This window comes from Thunnus albacares, chromosome 8, assembly GCF_914725855.1.
Source record: "Thunnus albacares chromosome 8, fThuAlb1.1, whole genome shotgun sequence".
In the NCBI taxonomy this organism is placed as follows: Eukaryota; Metazoa; Chordata; class Actinopteri; order Scombriformes; family Scombridae; genus Thunnus; species Thunnus albacares.
In genome coordinates, this window is record NC_058113.1 from 25,514,431 (window position 1) to 25,540,859 (window position 26,429).

Consider the following 26,429-nt stretch of genomic DNA (forward strand, 5'->3'; position numbering starts at 1 on the left):
ATTTTTGTCTATAAAGGTACCTGGGAGAGTGTGGGTGTGGCAGCCAGCCGAATTTGGAGCACCTGTGCCTAATGCTGCCATAAAGGATAAAATGCCAATTCCCAGCGATGTTCGGGCTCTCTCTCACCTTGACTCTCTTACCAGCCAGCAGCCGCAGGCCTTTTGTTTTGTTTGATTCTGGTTTTGTTTTTGCTCCACAACACCTTACACTTCATTACTCACACACCCACACTTAGACGACTGATGTTATTGACTGACACACTCCATATTTGCAAATTACTGCTTCAGTCGTTTACTTTGTTATAATGAATATCTTTACTTTTTTGCCATCCATTGTGTCCATTCCCATATTTGTCATGGCCTAGGAGCTGGGTTATGATAACGTCGACAATGTCCCCCACATCTCACGCAAGTTGTACTAAGTACTAAGTTGATGACTTTCTCTATTTATTTTGTTCAGAATTACATTGCAGTATGTGGATCTGTGTATGTTTTCACCAATTTCATTACAATCTCAGATGGAATTCATACCAATGCAACTGGAGAAAAAATGGACTCCTCTGAAACCAAGTTAAAATATTGCTTTAATGTACCATATTGAATTTTCCAGTGTGTGCTTGTTGCTGGTGTAACGCCCATGTCCAATTGTGAACATTGAACATTGTGAAAGATGCAAAATTTTATAATAAAATAATTCCTTGTAATTGACTTCAGTAATAATAAAGAAGACTGAGATATTATTGTAGTGAAAGCCACAGATACAGTATTGTCAGTTATGTTACAACATATAATGACCATACATCACCCTTTTTTTTCTCATATGCAGATACACTAAATTGCAAATAATGTTAATAGAAAATGTATTTCAAAACTTTTTACAATATCAAGAAAGCCATACTAATTTTTAAAATCTAATATCGCAAAAATGTATATCTTCATGGTTACACAATAATGACTTTGTGAGAAAAAAAATTAAGCTCATCCATGTGTTGACCCAGAAACAAATAAAACAAGAAGAAGAAGAAATATACAACAAGGCTATGATAATAATTTTAATAATTATTAAAAAGCAGCAGTAATTGCTGTATTCTGTTGTATATTACAGTGATATGATATGGTATTTTGATTATGAGAGTGAGTAATGCAAGTTTGAAGCTGTTTTTAAATCTACAGTATGGATATTTCTTTCTTTTCTAGGCCAAATTCACAAAAGGTTGGTGTAACCTTTTAAGATGACGCTTGTATTAGACATATTAGACACATCCTGTGATAACATTTTTATGTTTCAAATGTTACTCAGCAACAGAACCAGAGATACAAACAGATAAAGCGTAATTCTACCAGTAAACAAGCTTATCAGTCTAAGCAGATAAGAAATCCCCGTGAAGAAAGTAAGAAGCTATACACCATTCAGTAATTGACCTTTTGACCTTTTAATTTTGGAAACACCGCAGCTGTAACAATGTTTCTATAGTTAGAATATGATAATTTTGTATTGCATCATTTCTTCACAATGCTCTTTTACAGTGGCACAAGAGTGTTGAAGTGTTGAAAATGCTGAGCAGATTTCTAACAGTGACCCATATGGGTCATATATTATTAAGTCACTGCATGTACATTAAAACTTATGTATTTAAGAAAAAAATAATGTTTTTCTTGGAGTGTTATGGACAAGAGTTCATACCTTGCCAGATGAGCTGCTCAATTAATGTGTCTGTGATGGCTCATCGATCAGCTAACATGCTCAAGTCCACCACTTTATCACCGCCTAATGCCCCCTACAACCCTCTCCTCTATTTAGTCTCAAACAGGAAACTTGCTGAACTGACTTAAAGCAGTGAGCCTGACGACAGAAAACCACAGAGAAAGCCTAAAAAAGGGAAATGCTAAACACTCCACCAGTTATTGTACCGTACATTTAAAACACTATGCAAGGAACCAGGAACCTTTTACTTTTGCACAAGCAAAAACTAACTAACTCTCTTTTCATTTACACATGCTGAACACCAGTTCATATAAGTGAAAAATAAATGTGAATATTTGTTTTATAGTATTTCGCATTAACATATTAGAAATAGCTAAAAATGTTTATTATTGTTTAAATTATCATGTGAGTTTTCCACTTATGTGACAAACAAGACTAGGTCAAAACCTAGTATATGGCTGGACTGGATATGGTCAATGTGTAAAATTGTGGCAAATTTGTGACATGGATAGTCAGTGGTGTCTATAAAGTGAATTTCTGGATATTAAATGTTCATCTGCAATTTTCTGTAGTGGTCCCAGTAATATTTACTGTAAAAGTGTGCTGAAGTAGCATATTGCATAACATGGTTAAGCTATGTTCTAGTCAAAAAAAAAAAAAGGTTATAAATGCAGTTGCAAGAACAATACTTTCCACTCATATCTTGGGATGTTTGATTTGAAAAAAAAAAACTTATTTTAATTCTAATTATGACTATTCTAATTACCTATCTTTTAATTATGTCTGCTCTTTCATCTGTTTCTATCTGTGGATGTCTAATTTTTCACTCTGAGTGATTGTTATTTGGGGTAGTTTTATTGTGTGCTTTCCCTCATACCTATATGCACCTTTTTTCTGCCTCTTTCCTAGTCGATGATTATGGAGGCTTCAGTGGAAATTGTAAGTGAAAGCTTTGACAGCATTGTGGGTGTAAATTCAAGAGGCTTATCTCCATCCTGTTGCTGAAATTTACAGTAAAATCAAGCGCACATGCAGAGCAGCTGCCCTGAACTAACCTGATATAACACCTACATGAGTTGCATGTTTTTCCTGCAAGACTTTTTAAATGCTTTTGTTCATCAGTTACTCGGTGCCTGAGTCACTCCAGCCAAAAATCTGAAATCAGTCAAGAAAAAGAATGGATACCATGTTGTAGTTTGGTTAAAAACTACAACAACAAAAAAACAGAAGAAAAATCCATGCATACAAGAGAGCAAGACATTCTGAAAATTATTTTTCAGAGTTAAGCACAACAATATAGACCTGGAAACTATTTGTGCATAGCATTCTTGTCTTTAAATTTAACCTCGGCATATTCACATTCCGCTTCCTTTTTCACAATTTTTGGCACCACCTCATCATATAAGTTTCCCATCTCCACTGCGTTGCTTACAAAATCTCTGCACATGCCTCCCGCCATGCACCTCTCCTCCTCCAGATAGGACCTCCCAGGCTGATCCATGTCCCCAGAGTCTTTCCCCTTCTTCTTCTCCCTCTTCCAGTTCACACTGGAGTAAATCACACTGCTGCGTTCTTCTTCTTTCTCCTTCTCCACTGAGCTTTCATCGTCTCCGTCTGCATTTTTTATCTCTGAGCGTGGCAAGTTAGTGCTGTTTGTCTCAGAGATGGTTGTATTTGACTGTCCCAGTACACTGACGTTGGCATAAATGTCCTCATCTGCTGTGTTGGGTACCTACAATTAAAGAGAATACGTCAGTGGTACAGACATTCTGCTAACCCCTATTTAATTTAATTACCCAAAGTAGATAACTGCCTAGTTCTAAGTCAAAGTACCTCATTTCCCTCTTCACTTGTTAGAAGTTGGCTCATAGCAACTGTGCTGGTGTCACCTTTGCACTGAAAGTTTGGAAGGTTATGGCGAATCCTCTGAGCCCTGAAAAATACAGTAGAATATTCAACATACATGAGTTTATTTGATTCATCCTCATATTTCCCACAGCTCATTTATAAGTCAACAGTATGACATCACTAAGAAAGTTAAAATTGATTACAAACACTGGTACAAAGGTGGGTCATTAGGTTGTTAGTCAGTACTTTAATATTTGAATTTTTGAAGTGAAATGAGACAACTTGACAGCTTTTAAGAGACTGAATCATGTGTTGTCAAGTTGCATGTGCATTGGTTTAAAAAAAAACAACAACTCCCAAATCCTCTAATATGGTAGCAGGAGATAGTCTGGAAAATCAAAACAACATATGGCAAACACAAACTGCATCTGCAAAGAGGAGCAGTGGTCAAAAGTTGAAATTAACCAACAGGGTTATGATCGGCATTCCTTATGTAGGGGGTTGATGAATAGTGCTGATTTACATGAAACCTAATTTACCCACCAGTGTTGGGAGTAGTAATTTACTTAATATAAAGGCAAAGTTCTCTTGATAGTCTTGACATCATTTGGCTAAACACAATTATACATTATCAGTGTTAATAAATGTTGATTTTGCTGTGACAATTTGATGAAATTAACTACTCAAAGAAGTGATATACAATAGCTCAAAAATGTAAAGTGTTAAATTTATTCTGATGGATGTGGACCCCAAAAAACACTGCATAGACAGTATTTAAACTCAGAATTAAAAATATGTCAAAGAGTAACACAAAAACTGTTATGTGAACATTTAGTTATCTCAAGATGTTACCCTACCTGATAACAAACAGCAGAGCACATACTAGTACTAGTAGAGCAACAACTGTAGTGATGAAGACTGGCAACTTCACTTGACCTGAACATAAACATACAAGGTACAATGGCAGTTTAGGATATAGAAATAATTCATTTTACTGGTTAATGTTTAGACATATTGTATAAACAATCAAGCTAGGTGAGTTGTTACTTGAGGTCATATTAAAACAATAAAAAAAGTATTTTTTTTATTACTACCTCCTTATATATACCTCTTTCATTTATCAGGAAAGAGCCATACCATATGTGTAAGTTGTTGGTATTAAAGGTGCAGTGAATAGAACTTAGAACCAACTAGCAGAAGGACTTGGCAGAAATATAATATAATACTCATAAGTATGTTTTACTTAGTGTATAATCACTTGAAAATAAGAACTGTGTTTACGTTAGCTTAGAATGAGCCCTTTATATATACTTTATATCTCTGTTGCACTGCCATGTTTCTACAGTAGCCCAGAATGGACAAACCAAACACTGGCTCTAGATAGGGCCTTTTACGTTTTTTGCAAGTTTTGTGGCCACCCTAGATTCTCTTACATGCTTGGAAGGGGAGGGGGATGGGGGTCGGCGTATTCAGTTTGTTCTAATCTGCAACCTCACTGCTAGATGTCACTAAATCCTACACACTGCACCTTTAAAGAAAAAAAAATCCAAGTAACATTTGTGTTGGCTCATTTACATATTAATCAAAAGTATCTCTAATGTAATTTGGTTTCAGTCATATTTCAAACAACTGCTAAACACACACCTTCACGATGCTCAGCACTGTGGACACAAAATTTCTGACTGGCAGATCCCAGAGAGTTGGTGCTACGGCAGACCAAGTTGGAAAGCTCCTTCTTCTGTGGTTTATTCACAATAATGATGCTTCTCACCAGAGCTGTGCCATTCACAAGATTAATGCTGATGGTAAACTTGTCAGAGTTATTGACTGGTAACCCATCCAAATACCAACGTAACTTGGGAGAGGGGTTTCCCATACTCTCACAGGAACAGTGGATCTGGCCTGTAGGTTTGGCACAATCAGATGAGGGTAGGATCTTTGGAGTAACTGCAACGAAAGTATAAAAGACAAGTTAAGAGTAAAGTGAAGTCATGTTTAATCAAGTTTACAAAAATAAATTACAAGGCTGGTACTGGTAGTTACAGGTGAGGGTGTTTTTGGTCAAAGCAAAGGGCTGTTTTCTCCAAGTCCATAATTTTCTTGTTGGGACACCCTGGGGGGCATCATTGTGCTCATACCATAACCCTGTACACCAGGAATTAAGACACTGTTTGTAGCCAGGGTTAGGTTAGTTTTACAAGTGGGTTAACTTGTAACTAGTAGGCTACACTATTAATTGAAATATTATCACAATTTTGATTCAGGCTTCTATGTTATCTCATTTTATGTGACAACAATTCTGTTTGTATAAGCAAGGAAAGAACATTACTTTTCAACCAAAAGTACCATCACAAATTTGTACAACCACCTGAAATGTCTTAAAAAGTCTAGGAAAATGTAGGCAGAAAATACATGTCTTAAAAATCCCACTTAGCATAAAAGGACTACAGAGGCTATGACTCATCACCTAAACTCAGCCACAGATATGGTTCTGGTCACCATTGCAAAACAAGGGATTAATGCTTTGCTAAAGAAATGCTACTCAGTGCAGTGAAATACTGTGAAATATGGGCTGGGCAATATGGCCAAACTATAAAATCTTGACATTTGTTGGGTTTTTTTAAGCTTGGGTTCACACTTCATAATTTTAATCAAGTTTTGTTTCTTGATTTTTGTTTGCCTACAAAATACAGGATTGAAACATCATATTTTTTCACATAGTTGTGCAGGAATAATAAAAGACCTGCACCACCTGCAAGGCTGTCATTATTATACATAAAATACAGGTTATCCCATACAGCTATAGACTGTCAGTACCAGATGCTTCAACTAAGTAGAGCACGGGCATCAACTTTAATAATCAGTTTCAGCACAGACAGGGCAGAAAAGCCCACTCACTAATTGATCTGCTACTGTTTGTGTTTCTAGACATCAGCCTGATATCTGCAGTCTGCTAAGAAGAAACTGGAAACTGGTCAGTTGACTCCTAGTGTTTCAACTCTTGTAACCAGAGATGATACCTCCTCAACAAACACAAACTGAGATAAACCAGTGTGAAGAGTCATTTTCAGTCTGTCCCTCTTGTAGATGTGAGTGTTAAATTCACTACGAGATAACCAGAGACAACTAGCCACCTTGAATCACGACAGTCCTGCAAACTGAGTGTGTCATGTACTAAAATGGTTGTGTCGTGTAGATACTGCGAGTCCTCCAATAGACCTAGGTGATGTAATGTAACTAATCACGTCACAGTTTACAGGAATGTTGTGACTTAAAACAGCTAATGTAGCCAGCTACCATCTACGTTTGACTAAAAATAACCTTTTTGTATATAGCAATAACTCGTCACATTGTAGACATTTTACACATTGTGCAAAAACAACATGAATGAATCAAATTAATTCGATATACTGCCCAGCCCTACGGTGAAAACAGTCTCTCTTCATATCTGGACTAGGCTTCCATGTTTTGGAGCACAAGCTATGTCTGGCCACAGGTGAGCTGTTTATTAGTTACAATTTTTCTTATTTTTTAAACACAATAGAAAAGTGTTCTAAAGAGTTAACGAGAAGTTGAGCTGTCTGTTTTAAGTAAAAAGCAGCGTGTCCTTTACCGGTGACCAATGATCATATTTATATTTATTATTATTTATTTATTATATTTATTATTTATATTTATTTATATATTATTTATATATATTTATATTTTCTTAGAAAAATACTGTTCTTAAGAATCGTGGGAGAAAATTGTGATCTTGATTTTGAGTGGAATGATGATTCCCATTGTAACTCTTGTAACTTGTAAGAGATTGATTTATATAATTTATAAATTAATCTATGATTAAGTATATCAAATTAAGAGATCTATAAAAAAAACTAAATAAAACATTTTATGGACATATTTATATATTAATTGTAGAATTTGTAAATGAATTTACATAATAAATAAATAAGCCTGGCTTTACATAACATAAAACGTTTGAATTATGTAATACATACATTGAATATCTATTTGACTGTTGTTGGATCGTCCAGTTCCAAGATCATTTTCAGCCTTGCAGAAAAAAGAAGCTTTAGGAGCTTTAATCTTTAAAGAATTTCCAGTCCCCATGAAAATCTCCTGGCCTCCATCAGCACTATACCAGGTGTAGTTCCTCACTGCTGGGTTGGCATTACTACTGCATGTCAGTGTCACATTGCTGTCCTCTGGTACTGAACGAGAGGGACTGACTGACACTGTGATGTCTTGGGGCAAATCTGAAACACGTATACTGAATAGTATGTTATATGAATAATTCATGTTATTGGTTAGTGTTACATTGCATTTTCTGATATCTGTCCCTATACAGCATTTGTCCTAGTAAAGCTTTAGAGTCAAGTCATGTTAACCAACATGATACTAGAATTTCACAGGGGTTACAGTAAACAACAACAGCTAGACTCATTGCTTATCTGTTTCTGCACGTCCTCCCACCTGTAAATTTGCATGCATGTCATTAATACAGGGCCTATACTCAATTTGTGTCTGCTATGGAAATGGTTTAGCCTCAAAAAGACCAAAGCTAATAATGTTGTTCTTGTCAACTTATTAAGTCCAAAAATAAGATAAAAATCAATAGGTAGGTGACCTATAATGGCCAACAAAGTGCATAATATTGGTAAATTCAGGCAAGGTCCTATTCAGATAGAAATATATTCAGATACATGATACATACATTGAACATCATTTTGACTGTTGTTGGATCGTCCAACTCCAAGATTATTTTCAGCCTTGCAGAAAAACGAGCCACTGACTTTAGAACCTTTAGAGCTGGAATGCGGGACTTTTACATATGAACGTCTGTTACATTCAAGCCCTTATCAAACAAGTTCACAAAATGCTATTACGCCTATCACCACCAGGTAAATCTCTCTGTATTTCAAGTTTTTAAATCTGGTGCGTGTGGTGACTTTGACATGCTGGTGCACCGGTAGTGATGCATTTTATGTCTACCAACAAGGAAGGAACCATTCTTTACCAAGAGTACACTTTCTTTAGACCCTGGATTACAGTTTACTGCTGGGTATTATGTGCTTGGAGGTTCCTGTTTATAACTGATGAATTAGACTTTAAACTGAATCAATAGATCAAGTCAGTTGTAATGTAACAATTTGACAGATGAGGAAACAACTCACATGAAATATCAGCTGTTACACTTCTGCTAACAGATGGTCCAGTGCTGCCATCTTGTTTGTTGTATGCAGCAGTGCAGGAGATTTCCTTTCCATGATGGAGGTGAGAGGCAGTGAAGGTCAGAACAGAGATCATGTCTTTAGTTTTGTTCTCATTCTCCTGCAGTGTCTCCTGACTGTGACCCAGGCTGGGGGTCCATGTCAGAGCTGGTGGATGAGACAGACAGGGGGCTGGAGCAGAGCATGACAAATTCACTGAGGTTCCCTCCTTCCCCTTCAGTGTGGACGGAGTCAGAGCTAGTGTGGGAGGAACAGCTGATACGAAGGTACATTTGAACACTACATTAGTCACTACATACATTTTTTTAAGCTTCACCATTTGATTTGCAAGCTGCAGTAAATACAATGAGGTCAAAGCAGCTCTACAGGAGTAGATTGGTATCAAACCTACCTGTGACATTAATTCCCAGTTTATTTTTAAAAGTCCATCTCAGACCATTGTTACACTCCAGTCTAAATTCATAGTTGCCATTGTAATTAGGATGCATGTTATTGAGGGTTGTGCTGCAGTCTTTCTTTAGTAAATTTCCTGTCAAATTTCCCTTAATGGTACTTTGTTGTGGAGTGCTGCTATCAAATATGATTTCATTGTTATTTTTCCATATAGCTTTACATGTGCTGTCTAAGTTTTTGTCATGTTTTTCCTCTATTTCAAAGGAGCAGGGGATGGTCACACAGGATCCACTCAGAACATTTATAGTTTCTGGCATGAACACCTCAAATTGCCTACACAGGGCACCTGAAAAACAAGCAAGGAAATACTTTATTACAGCAAGGCAGTTTTAGTGCTCTACTGCTGCCTTCTGAAATCTTGGCAATACAGTTTATCAACAACAACACAAGTTAATGAATGAAGCTATACCTTGCTTTGATTTCAGAGTGATTTTTAGATGCAGAACTAACAGTAAAAAATTCATTAAATTCAGTTTCTTATGAAATAGCTGCCAATTTTAGATGTGAATGGATTTCAACCCACCTTGCAGCAGACAGCCAGTGAGAAGGAGATTCAGAGCTCGAACCATCTTTGTTTGGAGAGTCTGGGGACACAGGGATGAAATTAATTAAATATATGAGCCTTTTCATCTGTTTAACTTTCTCTGAATCTTAGAGCAGGGTTAATTTAAAGCTCAGTATCAAATGTCACATTTTGAAACATTGGTTAGTGTATAGATGTTTGCTATGCTGTTCTGTGTGAAAATGAATGAAAGAAAGTTGGTCACAGAAAAATAATTTTTATCTATATATTACTGATCTTCAGTAGCTTTAAAGGAAATAAATATCCACCATATTGAAGTTTTTCCACAGAGCATTTTATTGGACTCTCAATATTCTCAACTGAATCTCATGAATTTAAATTTAGTGGTTATGCAGATCTTGAAAACTTAATGATACAGCAAACTAATTGTTCACTCACTGGAGAAAACATTGGTACATTACTGCTTTTAAAATGAACACTGTAAATATTAGTCTACAAGTGCTGATGTGACATATTGACGGATTAATTTGGTAACTGTGGTCATGGTGAGTTTCAAGAGAGGGCCAATGTTGCCATCTAATCCTAACATAAAGATAAACGTTCAGCTATTTAAATATGTAATATTTATAAAATAGAATGGAAAAAAACATTCATGACATACGGAAAAACATCTGTTATACTTAACAAGATGCAGAGCATGAAATGACAAAAGAGAGGAAAATGGGAAGTGATATGCAACAAAGTGAGAGACATTTGATGACACATTACGTTCAAACTGTTTTGAGGCCTGTTTTTGTTTTAGGTAAATAATATACTCAGAGGAGTATATTTAAAGTCATGAATTAAAGTTTATGTCTAGAGAAAATCATATTGTCTTCATGTTCAGTTTTAATAGTTAGTTTTGCCATATTGAAGTCATGACTTACGTTTTCTTGATGTCTGTAAAGAAGTCGAGTTCCTCGGAAGTGAAGTTATGTTTTGAAAAAGCCTGCACAACTAGACTTGAAAATGAGGAACTCTCGAATCACTATATCTTACCTTGATCTCTGCAGCTCATATTACACCCCAGAGCTGAACTGTATCGCAGAGTTTTTCTTAAATATGCTGTCAAAGTTACTGTAGTCATTTAATAATAGCATGCAAGAAAAATGTCTTGGCTTTTTTTGTAGAGTTGAAATAATTGATGATGTTTCTACCACATTAAAACTTACTGATAATCAGTCTAATTGTACACATAGAGATATTCTATGAAATTAAATTTTTATCAATGTTTATGAAAACTTAATCTTCCTTTCTGAATTGTGTTTTAGTGCTGATCGAAAATCAAATCATTAAGTTTGTAATTGACTCTGATTCTTCAAGTCATTTCAGGTGCATTCTCTGCTCAAGTATGAGGCTTTTCTCCTTTTCTCATTTTCATATTCATTTTAAACTGAATATCTTTTAAATTTTCAACTGTAAAGCAATCAATTGTAAAGGGCATTTTTCACTATTTTTACATTCTATTTTCTGACATTTAATATAGTTTAAACAAATAATCACTTCATTTAAAAATAGTTACTCCATTAATTGAAAAATGATTGACAAATTAGTCAGTGATGAAAATAATTTTGAATTGCTGCTATAAAAATGGATGTTCAACATCCATTTAAAGCCTAAGTGAAAAAATGAGTGTGGGAGGATCAGCTGGTAGGAAGGCACATTTGAACCAGTCATTCTCTTAAACTCTATTGCTCAAAATTTCTTGTGTGTTTGTACACACGCATGTGCGCGAGTGTGTGTGTGTGTGTGTGTGTGTGTGTGTGTGTGTGAGTGTGTGTGTGTGTGTGTGTCATAAAATAAATATATTCTTATACTGCTCTGAATTTATTATTTTTCAGTGTTTTGGCCTATATAGAATCTGTTAAATTCTAATGAAGTTGTGTCATATTTAAGTTATGATGTAGCCTACATTTTCATCAGGTTTGTTGAGCAGATGGATCGAAGATGCAAAGAGAAGTTGTGTGGCTGTATTTTCAAATAACCTTTGAGAACTGACTTGAAAATGAGGAACTTGCAAAAGTGGAAAGTATGTGAGAATTTTTGCTAGATATTACTAAACAGAACCACAACATGTGTGGTTCTTACTGCACTTATATCTCTGTTCATAATCATACAGTTAAAACTGTTTGGCTTTGTTTTAGAATTGAATAACTGATGATGCTACTTTGTTTCCATCACATTAAGAACAGATAATCAAATGGATTAGTAGTACACATCAAGATTTGCCATCACATGTCTTTATTAGTGAATGTTAAAACTGAATTGGCAGTTCCACTTACAGAAACCAATTCTCCTTTTAGGTGTCTTTAGTATTCAGTGTTGTTCACACCCAAAACAGAAGTCAAGCTCAAGAAAAACATTCTGACAGAAGTGGCCTTTGGTGGCCTCCTTCAAGCAAATTTAGCGGTAAATCAATTAAGTTAATAATGTTTAATATCAATTTCACTTCCACAACTTAGCAAGAACCTCACAGCAGATTTGTTCAATCAGATGTCACTTTTCACTTTAACATGGTCTCACAGAAATCTGGTGTTTTTAAGAATGACACACATTCAATATACACCATGAATAATGAATGATATTGAATGTGTTTTTTGTAACATTGTGGTAAATTATTTTCATTATTGCTAGGATATCATTTTTTCATAACAGTTTTGCTCACTTGGCTGTAAGAAGCCTACTGGATAATAATAAATATAATAAATAATTGCAAAATACTGTCCTGACCAGGTATTGACAACAAAGAAACCATGTTTTCTTTAAGATACATGTTCTCCATGTTACATTTTCATAGGTATTTTCTTTTATTTGTTAAACTTGTGCTTGCTTGTCGAACTGGCTTCTTCACCCTGTCCAGGTAGATCTGAAATAATCCAAGGTAATCCCTTTAGGTTTTTAAAATCCCTGAGACCTGGTCGCCATAGCTTCAGCTCTCTCAGCCTCTTCCCCACTACCTCTGTGAAGTTATTCTTACAATGCTGATAAAGGAGAAAATAATCATTCACTCCTGTCTACATAGCAATGTCTTCATGTTATAACTCTAAGTAGAAGTTAATATGTTTTCCTTTTATGTCCTCTGAGAGGTGATTTTGCTGGTGAGGTTTACAGTGTTTTCTGTTTTTCTCTCTATGATAGCAGTAACCCCTTAAATGAGTGACAGACAAAAGTTCCTTTGCAAATAATTTCAGAGATCATTGTCTTCCACATGCCCTATGTTTTCTTCTCAGCTCAAGACAGAGGCTTGCTTGCTCTGCTTCCTTGGTCAGCTCCCTGATTGCCAACTTTACCTTGATCCCAGTCACTCCCAAAGTCTTCAGGAGGCACTGTGTAGATGTTCCAATGAAGCCTCTGTAGCCTACCTCCAAAAAGTAGGTGATGGCTGTCCACCCTGCTTCTCTGCACTCTGTAGGCTTTAAACATTTTCTTTTACATAAAAGACCTGTAGGCTAAACAGACTCTGATGTGTAAAATCAGTGGAGTTTCGCTTTAAAGGGGACTTCACGCAAATGTCCAGATATTCTGGGGCTCTACTGGTATATCATTGCATTTTACAGTTCAAAAAGCTTTTTATTTATCTACTGGCCCTTAGTGCAGCCCCTCAGTTCAGCCTCTGTCTGAAACAGGCTGTTTTAGCTCCTGTCTCTGTAAGGGTCCCTTCTCAATGAGCCCACTCTGTTCTAATCGGCCAGCTCCCGAAAACAACTCTTTGGCAGACTTCCAGCAGACCTGGAGGCTACGTAAACAAACAGTAGTAGAAGGATTTCACTTCTTTTTCTCGTTCTTTACTCAAAATGGAAACTTCTCAAATACATCTGAATATTTTCAAGCCCGAATCCGATCTGAAATGTGCGAGTGGACAGGGTGAACAACCCATGGGACAGCGACAACCTTAGCAACAAAGGCTATGGCTATCACGAGATGATGATGTGATAACATATTGGACATGCTTGCACTAGTTTTTTTTCTTTAGGATAAGGAGAGAAAGAAAAAATAGAGTTTAAATTCAGTAATTATTTGAATTACTGCAAAAGATTACTTCCAAAGTAGAGACAGTGGGTTACTACAGAGCTGTTCTATTTTATATTTTCCTTTTTTGGGTTGTGTTTTTTCTTGCGGCACACCACACGCTTAACACTGATGAGTAATTGCTATTAAAAAGGCTAATGAGGGCTTGAAGTTGGAGTGCACTGGGACTATTTGTTTACTATGCTTGTGCCAAGGTCTGCTTGTCATATACTGTATCCAACACCAATAACAGCACCAAGTGTTGGCAAAAATGATTGCCACATCACCCTGATCTAGAAATGCAAGAAATATACTTCTGCAATTGCATGGTAAAAGAAAAACAATGATTGATACGTGAGATTTTAAAATAATGCCATTTTATAGTATAGCAGCCATACATAGACTCAAGATAGTTGGAATAAATAGACAACTGATTGCACTAAATGTACACAGTTGGACATGTGCAGTTGCAAATGCCTTGAGTTCTCCAAGACAAATCCTGATGCAGCCTTGCTAGAGATTTAATGTAAAATAACATGACCATTTAGCAAGAGCACAAAGAGGAAAACCTATCAAGTAAGTACTAAGTTAGTAACTGCTAAATATGAAAATCCATCCCCAATCATTGGGTACTTTGTCCATTTACTTTGCACCTGGCAATCTCATTATTGTAAATCTAAGGTCCAGTGAAGCAGTGTTTAGGCCCATATGACATGTTTGTGAAATTCTAATGAAGTTGTGCCATATTTAAGGTATGGTGTAGGTATGTTTTCATCAGGTTCGTTGGGCAGATGCATCAAAGATGCAAAGAGAAGTTGTGTGGCTGTATTTTCAAACAACCTGCTAAAACTGACTTGAAAATGAGGAACTTGCAAAAGTGGAAAGTATGTGTAAATCATTACCACAAATGACGAAACAGCACCACAACATTTTTGGTTCTTACTGCACTTATATCTCTGTTCATGATCATACAGTTAAAACTCTTTGGCTTTGTTTTAGAATTGAATAACCGATGATGCTAATTTGTTTCCATCACATTAAAAATAAATTACTCTTATTGGCTTTTTATTTGCAAAGCTTTTATTACACTTACAGTAACATAACGAGTGTAGTTGTTGTCAACTCGAGTACTTCACGTGGTTCGTTGTCTCTCTTCTGCTCCGCTCAGAGGACACACACCCACACACACACAGAGCGCTCAGCCGCACCCGCGGTGAAACAGAGGATGACGATAAATGAGAGCAAAACACAGTAGACACTGTTTATACATGTTAGTTACCTTTATGTGCACTTGTCTCATTTCAGCTCAGGGTGGGCGTCTGCTGCATTTTGCTTTCATTTATGGTCGGGCTAAGTTTCTCTCCTGTCCTCCGTTTCACTGCGAACAGGGCTGAGTGTTCTGTGCATGTGTGAGTGTCTGTCCTCTGAGAGGAGCAGAGAAGAGAAAGTTAATAAGGCCGACTTGACCACAACTAACTACACTCATTGCGTTACTGTAAGTGCAATGAAAGCTTTGTGAATCAAAAGCCAATAAGAGTTCAATCCATGTAAAAGATAGTCAGACGACTATCTTTTTTTGGGGGGGGGGGCTCTATCACAATGTTACGATGGTGGAGGCTCAGTGGTCAATGACTGTCAGCCATAAGCGATACACGATGGCATCGCCCAGCTGCCCAACCCTTATAGCAATTCGACTAGGTTGTCACGGGTTCACCGTCTTAGTGACTATTCATGTTGCTCACCTGCCTGATCTCTAACTCTCCTGTCATTGCAGATCCTGCCACACCCATCTGCCCTGCAATCACATCATTCCCCTCACCTGAGTTTCCCCACCCATCTCCTCACCTGGATCCCATTTGGCTCATCAGTCATTCCCTATATACTGGTCCATGTTCACATGCCCCTCGCCAGATTGTCTAGCGTGTTTACCTAGCCTTCCAGCATTTCTATACCTACCTGTTTGCTTGCCTGTTACCTTAGATCCTGCCTGTTTCCTGTTCTTGAGAATTGCCTTAGTCCCTTGGAGTTGTCTGCCTGGTTTGTGACCCTGCTTGTTTTTTTGGACTGATTAAAGTATTTTGGACTCTGCTCCTGTCTCTGGTATCGTGCTTTTGGGTTCTGAGGTTCTGAGTCGTTACATAGGTTAGATATTCATAATAACTTAGCAAGAACCTCACAGCAGATTTATTCAATCAGATGTCACGTTTTACTTGATGTATTAACATGCTCTCATAGAAATTTGGTGTTTTTGAGAAGTTTTTCGTAACATTAGGGTAAATTATTTTCATTCTTGCTAGGATGTAATTTTTTTCATGGCATTTTTGCTTTACTTGGCGGGAGAAGCCAACCATATAATAAATATAATAAATAATTGCAAATAACTGCCCTGACCAGAATTGAAAACAAAGAAACTATGTTTTCTTAGATACATAATTCTCTTTTTTACATTTTCATAGGTATTTTTTCTTATTTGTTATACTTGTGCTTGCTTCTTAAACTGGATCTTCTCCACTCAGTCCAGGTAGGCCTGATATAATCCAAAGTAATCCTCTAAATTTTTCAAAAGAATATTTCAACAGCTCTCTCAGCCTCTTCCCTCTCACCTCTGTGAGCTTATTCCAACAATGCTGATAAAGGAGGAAATAACCATTCACTTCAATCTAGATGGCAATGTCTTCATGTTATAATTCTAAGTAGGAGTTGATATGAGCATTTAGCATGAGCACAAAGACCAAAGCCTATCAAGTAACTACTAGTGCTGGTACCAAGTCAATTACTGCCAACATGCCTGAGTTTACACAATACACCATACAATCTCAGTTATAGATATGAATACATGTACAGTACCTGAAAATAATTATAATATAACAAAAAGATAGGTCCTCATGCCCTTTGAGACCTGAGAAATATATTGCAATTACTGACATCGGCCATGTGACATCTAGCAGTTGTGAAACAACAACAAATGGACTTATTAGGTGGTAATGAAGACTTTTCAAAACTCATCTGAGAGCTGTAGTCTTAAATTGTCCAGGTGATCTTTGAAAACAAACAGCAGGAAATAATAGCTTGAGAAGCCATGATGGCCAGCAGAATTAGCATTTATTGTGACACATTGTACACAGTAACATTGTCAAATGCTCAACCAATTTACCCTGGATAATTAACAGCAGAATCACAGAATAATAGAAATAGAGGTCACACCACAGTTTTCTAATTTGCTAGACATAAAAATGCAACAACTACATAAACATCACATTCATCTTTAAAAGTTTGGAAATACAACAACAACAATTAATGAAAACACATGAACATGATTGAAGAGCATCCATAAGAGCATTTAAGGCAGGTATTAATACAAACGTAACGATAGCACAGACCTGCACTACACAATAATGTGGAGACATACACTTGTGACTAAAGATGACCATACAGTAAAATTCTACAATTCAGTTTCAACAGTAATTTCACTGAAACCTCCTGAATTGAAGTATCTATTGCAGTGCTGTTTTGCCTTGCATTGTGTACTTGTTCATGTCATTTTACCCACACCATGTTGCGAATAATCATCATGAAAAGCTGATCTAAACAAGTGGAAATTTTAAATAGTATTTTTGGATGTAGTATAAATAGAGAATGACAAAGAGAAATCGGAACAGTCATTTTGAAGTTTGGCCTATTTCAAAGCGGCGCACAGCTCACAGCTCCAAATCTTGAGTAGAGTATCAGGTGCACAGTAGTGATGAAACAAAACAAAACACTGGCACTCACTGATCCATCTACTTATTGTTTTTTATTGTGGACAGAAACGAGAGAAACTAATGTGTTTCAGCCAGAAGCCATCATCGGCGTGGAGTTTGGCCTATAACATCATACTCTGGAGACATGTCTCTTCTATCCAATGACATGTAAGTTCTGTCCTCTTCTTTTGGCTTCACATTCTTTCTTGCTTTGCTTTTAAGAAGACAGAGAAAATCATGTAAAATTCTCATTCCTAAAACATGTACTATATAGCTTTAATAGCATAAATGTATATTGATATCATAAAATTGTATCAACATACCAAAGCAACATCATGTAGATAATGCAGAAGACATTCCCAGTCAGAGATACACCAGCAACAGCCCAGGGAAGGACTGTAAAATAAGGTCCATAATGATTTGTCAGAAGAAGCAAAATAATATAGATCATATCCATCATTAACTGTTGTGTTTACACTACAAATCCCTGTTGTGGATATTGTCTGAAAACACTAAACACACATAAGAAATAATACACAAAACACTGCTGGGTTGAAGATTAAAAAATATTATTGTACAATAAGGAGACAGAACACACAAAGATTTGCATCAGTTGAATGGGAGTTTAGGATATAGAAATAATTCATTTTACTGGTTAATGTTTAGACATATTATATAAAGTATTAAGCTTGGCAATAAAAAAAGTAAAAAAGTGTTTTCGTTAGCTTAGAATGAGCCCTTTATATCTACATAGGGAGCGGGTCCTCTTCCACAGAGCCTGTCATGTTGCACTGCCATGTTTCTACAGTAGCCCAGAATGGACAAACCAAACACTGGCTCTAGATAGGGCCTTTTACGTTTTTTGCGAGTTTCATGGCCACCCTAGATTCTCCTACATGTTTGGAAGGGGAGGGGGATGGGGGTCGGCGTATTCAGTTTGTTCTAACCTGCAACCTCACTGCTAGACGCCACTAAATCCTACACACTGCACCTTTAAAGAAAAAAAAATCCAAGAAACATTTATGTGGGCTCATTTACATATTAATCAAAAGTCTCTAATGTAATTTGGTTTCAGTCATATTTCAAACAACTGCTAAACACACACCTTCATGATACTCAGCACTGTGGACACTAAATTTCTGACTGGCAGATCCCAGAGAGTTGGTGCTACGGCAGACCAAGTTGGAAAGCTCCTTCTTCTGCGGTTTATTCAGAATAATGATGCTTCTCACCAGAGCACCATTCACAAGATTAATGCTGATAGTAAACTTATCAGAGTTATTGACTGGTAACCCATCCAAATACCAACGTAACTTGGGAGAGGGGTTTCCCATACTCTCACAGGAACAGTTGATCTGGCCTGTAGGTTTGGCACAATCAGATGAGGGTAGGATCTTTGGAGCAACTGCAATGAAAATATAAAAGACAAGTTAAGAGTCAAGTGACGTCATGTTTAATCAAGTTTACAAAAATAAATTACAAGGCGTACTGGTAGTTACAGGTGAGGGTGTCAAAGCAAAGGGCTGTTTTCTCCAAGTCCATAATTTTCTTGTTGGGACACCCTGGGGGGCATCATTGTGCTCATACCATAACCCTGTACACCAGGAATTAAGACATTGATTGTAGCCAGGGTTAGGTTAGTTTTACAAGTAGGTTAACTTGTAACTAGTAGGCTACACTATTAATTGAAATATTATCACAATTTTGATTCAGGCTTCTATGTTATCTCATTTTATGTGACAACAATTCTGTTTGTATTAGCAAGGAAAGAACATTACTTTTCAACCAAAAGTACCATCACAAATTTGCACAACCACCTGAAATGTCTTAAAAAGTCTAGGAAAAAGTAGGCAGAAAATGCATGTCTTAAACATCCCACTTAGCATAAAAGGACTACAGAGGCTATGACTCATCACCTAAACTCAGCCACAGATATGGTTCTGGTCACCATTGCAAAACAAGGGATTAATGCTTTGCTAAAGAAATGCTACTCAGTGCAGTGAAATACTGTGAAATATGGGCTGGGCAATATGGCCAAACTATAAAATCTTGACTTTTGTTGTTTTTTTTTAAGCTTGGGGTCACACTTCATAATTTCAATCAATTTCTGTTTCTTGATTTTTGTTTGCCTACAAAATACAGGATTGAAACATCATATTTTTTCACATAGTTGTCCAGGAATAATAAAAGACCTGCACCACCTGCAAGGCTGTCATTATTATACATAAAATACAGGTTATCCCATACAGCTATAGACTGTCAGTACCAGATGCTTCAACTAAGTAGAGCATGGACATCAACTTTAATAATCAGTTTCAGCACAGACAGGGCAGAAAAGCCCACTCACTAATTGATCTGCTACTGTTTGTGTTTCTAGACATCAGCCTGATATCTGCAGTCTGCTAAGAAGAAACTGGAAACTGGTCAGTTGACTCCCAGTGCTTCAACTCTTGTAACCAGAGATGATACCTCCTCAACAAACACAAACTGAGATAAACCAGTGTGAAGAGTCATTTTCAGTCTGTCCCTCTTGTAGATGTGACCGTTAAATTCACTACGAGATAGCCAGAGACAACTAGCCACCTTGAATCACAACAGTCCTGCAAACTGAAAAGTGTTCTAAAGAGTTAACGAGAAGTTGAGCTGTCTGTTTTAAGTAAAAAGCAGCGTGTCCTTTACCGGTGGCCAATGATCATATATATATTTATTATATTTATTATTTATATTTATTTATATTTTCTTAGAAAAATACTGTCCTTAAGTATCGTGGGAGAAAATTGTGATCTTGATTTTGAGTGGAATGATGATTCCCATTGTAGCCCTTGTAACTTGTAAGAGATTGATTTATATAATTTTTAAATTAATCTATGATTAAGTATATCAAATTAAGAGATCTATAAAAAAAAACTAAATAAAACATTTAATGGACATATTTATATATTCATTGTGTTAGGAGTAAAGGGGGCGGGGTTTATAGTTCCTCTTTCTTCCTTTCCCTTTTCTAAACTGGACTGGTTTTCATTGAGAAGATAACAAGGGGGTGTGGTTAAGCTGCGGGTGGATAAAAGGACGCCACGGTGAGGTGCGCGCGCAGCCACTGGAGTAATGTGAGGCAGCTCAGCTGGGAAAGCGCGAATATTGAAAGTGATACGAGTTGAGTTAAAGCCCAGAGAGACGTCCTTTTGAGAAGCGTTCGAGACCGTACAGCTTTACACCTTTCCTGCACCCGGACCCTTGAGTAAAACCAGTTTTGTTCTTCGGGGACCCATCCCCCAACCACCAAAAACTGAACTGAACCGCCAGAAGGAGCTCGCGGCTCACGAGAGCAACGCCAGAGCTGGCGAGGCCGAGTCGGAGGGACTGGAAATGCTAGTCGGCGTGGCAACCCGATAAGGTAACCCACCTCCAGACTGTCTATCTCCAACACTGGAAACCAGTCCGTCTTTCTCTGTATTCTTCCACGTTTTCTCCTTTTCTACACCCTCCAGGTTAGGACTAGTATTGGTTCATTGATACTGAATCCCCTAGACTTGACTAGTCCGTAACAATTGTAGAATTTGTAAATCAATTTACATAATAAATAAATAAGCCTGGCTTTACGTAACATAAAACGTTTGACTCATGTGATACATACATTGAAAATCTATTTGACTGTTGTTGGATCGTCCAGCTCCAAGATCGTTTTTAGCCTTGCAGAAAAAAGAAGCTTTAGGAGCTTTAATCTTTAAAAAAGTTCCAGTCCCCATGAAAATCTCCTGGCCTCCGTCAGCACTATACCAGGTATAGTTCCTCACTGCTGGGTTGGCATTACTACTGCATGTCAGTGTCACATTGCTGTCCTCTGGTACTGAACGAGAGGGACTGTCTGACACTGTGATGTCTTGGGGCAAATCTGAAACACGTATACTGAATAGTATGTTATATGAATAATTCATGTTATTGGTTAGTGTTACATTGCATTTTCTGATATCTGTCACCATTACAGCATTTGTCCTAGTAAAGCTTTAGAGTCAAGTCATGTTAACCAACATGATACTAGAATTTCACAAGGGTTACAGTAAACAACAACAGCTAGACTTATTGCTTATATGTTTCTGCACGTCGTCCCACCTGTAAATTTGCATGCATGTCATTAATACAGCGCCTATACTCAATTTGTGTCTGCTATGGAAATGGTTTAGCCTCACAAAGACCAAAACTAATAATGTCGTTCTTGTCAACTTATTAAGTCCAAAAATAAAATGAAAATCAATAGGTAGGTGACCTAAAATGGCCAACAAAGTGCATAATAGTGGTAAATTCAGGCAAGGTCCTATTCAGATAGAAATATATTCAGATACATGATACATACATTGAACATCATTTTGACTGTTGTTGGATTGTCCAACTCCAGATTATTTTCAGCCTTGCAGAAAAACGAGCCACTGACTTTAGAACTTTTAGAGCTGGAGTGTGGGACTTTTACATATGAACGTCTGTTACATTCAAGCCCTTATCAAACAAGTTCACAAAATGCTGATTAAGCCTATCACCACCAGGTAAATCTCTCTGTATTTCAAGTTTTTAAATCTGGTGCGTGTGGTGACTTTGCCACGCTGGCACACTGGTAGTGATGCATTTTATGTCTACCAACAAGGATTAAAATATATATATCTAACATTAAATTACTGTGTCCACATAAAATCATTAGTAATGTAACAGTCTGGAAGGAACAATTCTTTACAATGAGTACACTTTCTTTAGACCCTGGATTACAGTTTACTGCATGGTATTATGTGCTTGGAGGTTCCTGTTCATAACTGATGAATTAGACTTTAAACTGAATCAATAGATCAAGTCAGTTGTAATGTAACAATTTGACAAAGGAGGAAACAACTCACATGAAATATTAGCTGTTACACTTCTGCTTACAGATGGTCCAGTGCTGCCATCTTGTTTGTTGTATGCAGCAGTGCAGGAGATTTCCTTTCCATGATGGAGGTGAGATGCAGTGAAGGTCAGAACAGAGGTCATGACTTTAGTTTTGTCCTCCTTCTCCTGCAGTGTCTCCCGACTGTGACCCAGGCTGGGGGTCCATGTCAGAGCTGGTGGATGAGACAGACAGGGGGCTGGAGCACGGCATGTCAAACTCACTGAGGTTCCCTCCTTCCCTTTCAGTGTGGACGGAGTCAGAGCTAGTGTGGGAGGATCAGCTGATTCGAAGGCACATTTGAACACTACATTAGTCACTACATACATTTTTTTAAGCTTCACCATTTGATTTGCAAGCTGCAGTAAATACAATGAGGTAAAAGCAGCTCTACAGGAGTAGATTGGTATCAAACCTACCTGTGACATTAATTTTCAGTTGTTTCGGAAAATTATATTTCAGACCATTGTTACACTCCAGTCTAAATTCATAGTTGCCGTTGTAATCAGGATGCATGTTATTGAGGGTTGTGCTGCAGTCTTTCTTTAGTAAATTTCCTGTCAATTTTCCCTTGATGGTACGTTGTTGTGGAGTGCTGCTATCAAATATGATTTCTTTGTTATTATTATTATTATTATCCTTAAACCATATAGCTTTACATGTGCTGTCTAAGTTTTTGTCATATTCAGCCTCTATGTCAAAGGAGCAGGGGATGGTCACACAGGATCCACTCGGAACATATATAGTATCTGGCATGAACACCTCCAATTTCCTACACAGGGCACCTGAAAAACAAAACAAGGAAATACTTTATCACAGCAAGGCAGTTTTAGTGCTCTACTGCTGCCTTCTGAAATCTTGGCAATACAGTTTATCAACAACAACAATAATGAATGAAGCTATACCTTGCTTTGATTTCAGAGTGATTTTTAGATGCAGAAATAACAGTAAAAAAAATCATTAAATTCAGTTTCTTATAAAATAGCTGTCAATTTTAGATGTGAATGAATTTCAACCCACCTTGCAGCAGACAGCCAGTGAGAAGGAGATTCAGAGCTCGAACCATCTTTGTTGGGAGAGATGGAGTCTGGGGACACAGGGATGAAATGAACCAAATATATGAATCTTTTCATCTGTTTAACTTCCTCTGAATCTTAGAGCAGGGTTAATTTAAAGCTCAGTATCAAATGTCACATTTTGAAACATTGGTTAGTGTATAGATGTTTGCTGTGCTGTTCTGTGTGAAAATGAATGAAAGAAAGTTGGTCACAGAAAAATAATTTATATTTATATATTACTGATCTTCAGTAGCTTTAAAAGAAATAAATATCCACCATATTGAAGTTTTTCCACAGAGCATTTTATTGGACTCTCAAAATTCTCAACTGAATCCCATGAATTTAAATTTAGTGGTTATGCAGATCTTGAAAACTTAATGATACAGCAAACTAATTGTTCACTCACTGGAGAAAACACTGGTACATTACTGCTTTTAAAATGAACACTGTAAATATTAGTTTACAAGTGTTGATGTGACATATTGAAAGATTAATTTAGTAACTGTGGTCATGGTGAGTTTCAAGAGAAGACCAATGTTGCCATCTAATCCTAACATAGAGATAAATGTTCAGCTATTTTAATATGTAATATTTATAAAATAGAATGGAAAAAAACATTCATGACATACGGAAAAACATCTGTTATACTTAACAAGATGCAGAGCATGAAATGACAAAAGAGGAAAATGGGAAGTGATATGCAACAAAGTGAGAGACATTTGATGAACATTAGATTCAAACTGTTTTGAAGCCTGTCTTTGTTTTAGGTAAATAATATACTCAGAGGAGTATATTTAAAGTTATGAATTAAAGTTTATGTCTAGAGAAAATCATATTGTCTTCATGTTCAGTGTTAATAGTTAGTTTTGCCATATTGAAGTCATGACTTACGTTTTCTTGATGTCTGTAAAGAAGTCAAGTTCCTCAGAAGTGAAGTTATGTTTTAAAAAAAGCCTGCACAACTGGAATTGAAAATGAGGAACTCTCGAATCACTATATCTTCCCTTGATCTCTGCAGCTCATATTACACCCCAGAGCTGAACTGTATCGCAGAGTTTTTCTTAAATATGCTGTCAAAGTTACTGTAGTCATTTAATAATAGCATGCAAGAAAAATGTTTTGGCTTTTTTTTGTAGAGTTGAAATAATTGATGATGTTTCTACCACATTAAAACTGACTGATAATCAGTCTAATTGTACACATAGAGATATTCTATGAAATTAAATTTCTATCAATGTTTATGAAAACTTAATCTTCCTTTCTGAATTGTGTTTTAGTGCTGATCGAAAATTAAATCATTAAGTTTGTAATTGACTGATTCTTCAAGTCATTTCAGGTGCATTCTCTGCTCAAGTATGAGGCTTTTCTCCTTTTTTCATTTTTCTATCATTGTAAACTGAATATCATCAAAATTTTCAACTATAAAGCAATCAATTGTAAAGGGCATTTTTCACTATTTTTACATTCTATTTTCTGACATTTAATATAGTTTAAACAAATAATCACTTCATTTAAAAATAGTTACTCCATTAATTGAAAAATGATTGACAAATTAGTCAGTGATGAAAATAATTTTGAATTGCTGCTATAATCTGTTCAACATCCATTTAAAGCCTAAGTGAAAAAATGAGTGTGGGAGGATCAGCTGGTAGGAAGGCACATTTGAACCAGTCATTCTCTTAAACTCTATTGCTCAAAATTTCTTGTGTGTTTGTACACACGCATGTGCGAGTGTGTGTGTGTGTGTGTGTGTGCCATAAAATAAATATATTCTTATACTGCTCTGAATTTATTATTTTTCAGTGTTTTGGCCTATATAGAATCTGTTAAATTCTAATGAAGTTGTGCCATATTTAAGTTATGATGTAGCCTACATTTTCATCAGGTTTGTTGAGCAGATGGATCGAAGATGCAAAGAGAAGTTGTGTGGCTGTATTTTCAAATAACCTTTGACAACTGACTTGAAAATGAGGAACTTGCAAAAGTGGAAAGTATGTGAGAATTTTTGCTAGATATTACTAAACAGAACCACAACATGTGTGGTTCTTACTGCACTTATATCTCTGTTCATAATCATACAGTTAAAACTGTTTGGCTTTGTTTTAGAATTGAATAACTGATGATGCTACTTTGTTTCCATCACATTAAGAACAGATAATCAAATGGATTAGTAGTACACATCAAGATTTGCCATCACATGTCTTTATTAGTGAATGTTAAAACTGAATTGGCAGTTCCACTTACAGAAACCAATTCTCCTTTTAGGTGTCTTTAGTATTCAGTGTTGTTCACACCCAAAACAGAAGTCAAGCTCAAGAAAAACATTCTGACAGAAGTGGCCTTTGGTGGCCTCCTTCAAGCAAATTTAGCGGTAAATCAATTAAGTTAATAATGTTTAATATCAATTTCACTTCCACAACTTAGCAAGAACCTCACAGCAGATTTGTTCAATCAGATGTCACTTTTCACTTTAACATGTTCTCACAGAAATCTGGTGTTTTTAAGAATGACACACATTCAATATACACCATGAATAATGAATGATATTGAATGTGTTTTTTGTAACATTGTGGTAAATTATTTTCATTATTGCTAGGATATCATTTTTTCATAACAGTTTTGCTCACTTGGCTGTAAGAAGCCTACTGGATAATAATAAATATAATAAATAATTGCAAAATACTGTCCTGACCAGGAACTGACAACAAAGAAACCATGTTTTCTTTAAGATACATGTTCTCCATGTTACATTTTCATAGGTATTTTCTTTTATTTGTTAAACTTGTGCTTGCTTGTCGAACTGGCTTCTTCACCCTGTCCAGGTAGATCTGAAATAATCCAAGGTAATCCCTTTAGGTTTTTAAAATCCCTGAGACCTGGTCGCCATAGCTTCAGCTCTCTCAGCCTCTTCCCCA

At 36.5% G+C, this 26,429-nt stretch overlaps 3 protein-coding genes and 1 long non-coding RNA gene across 4 annotated transcripts; all 4 read right to left on the bottom strand.

The window, feature by feature from the left end:
- Positions 1-622: 622 nt before the first annotated feature.
- LOC122987639 lies at positions 623-5,494 on the bottom strand. Its single transcript, XM_044359626.1, has 4 exons — positions 5,198-5,494; positions 4,411-4,489; positions 3,539-3,638; positions 623-3,437 (listed from the first exon to the last, which is right to left on the bottom strand). Exons 1-4 carry the CDS (start codon positions 5,427-5,429, stop codon positions 3,015-3,017), a joined length of 834 nt encoding a protein of 277 aa, XP_044215561.1. The 5' UTR covers positions 5,430-5,494; the 3' UTR covers positions 623-3,014.
- Positions 5,473-9,809, bottom strand: LOC122987300 (myelin-associated glycoprotein-like). Its single transcript, XM_044359093.1, has 5 exons — positions 9,761-9,809; positions 9,176-9,523; positions 8,728-9,075; positions 7,695-7,809; positions 5,473-5,500 (listed from the first exon to the last, which is right to left on the bottom strand). The coding sequence occupies exons 1-5, from the start codon at positions 9,804-9,806 to the stop codon at positions 5,473-5,475; spliced, it is 885 nt and encodes a 294-aa protein (XP_044215028.1). The 5' UTR covers positions 9,807-9,809.
- A 7,862-nt stretch (positions 9,810-17,671) lies between these two features.
- LOC122987726 lies at positions 17,672-18,718 on the bottom strand. Its single transcript, XR_006404574.1, has 3 exons — positions 18,653-18,718; positions 17,871-17,943; positions 17,672-17,761 (listed from the first exon to the last, which is right to left on the bottom strand). It is a non-coding gene; the product is annotated as an uncharacterized LOC122987726 (long non-coding RNA).
- A 2,425-nt stretch (positions 18,719-21,143) lies between these two features.
- Positions 21,144-23,056, bottom strand: LOC122987301 (B-cell receptor CD22-like). Its single transcript, XM_044359094.1, has 3 exons — positions 22,876-23,056; positions 22,428-22,739; positions 21,144-21,439 (listed from the first exon to the last, which is right to left on the bottom strand). The coding sequence occupies exons 1-3, from the start codon at positions 22,970-22,972 to the stop codon at positions 21,144-21,146; spliced, it is 705 nt and encodes a 234-aa protein (XP_044215029.1). The 5' UTR covers positions 22,973-23,056.
- Between the last annotated feature and the right edge of the window lie 3,373 nt (positions 23,057-26,429).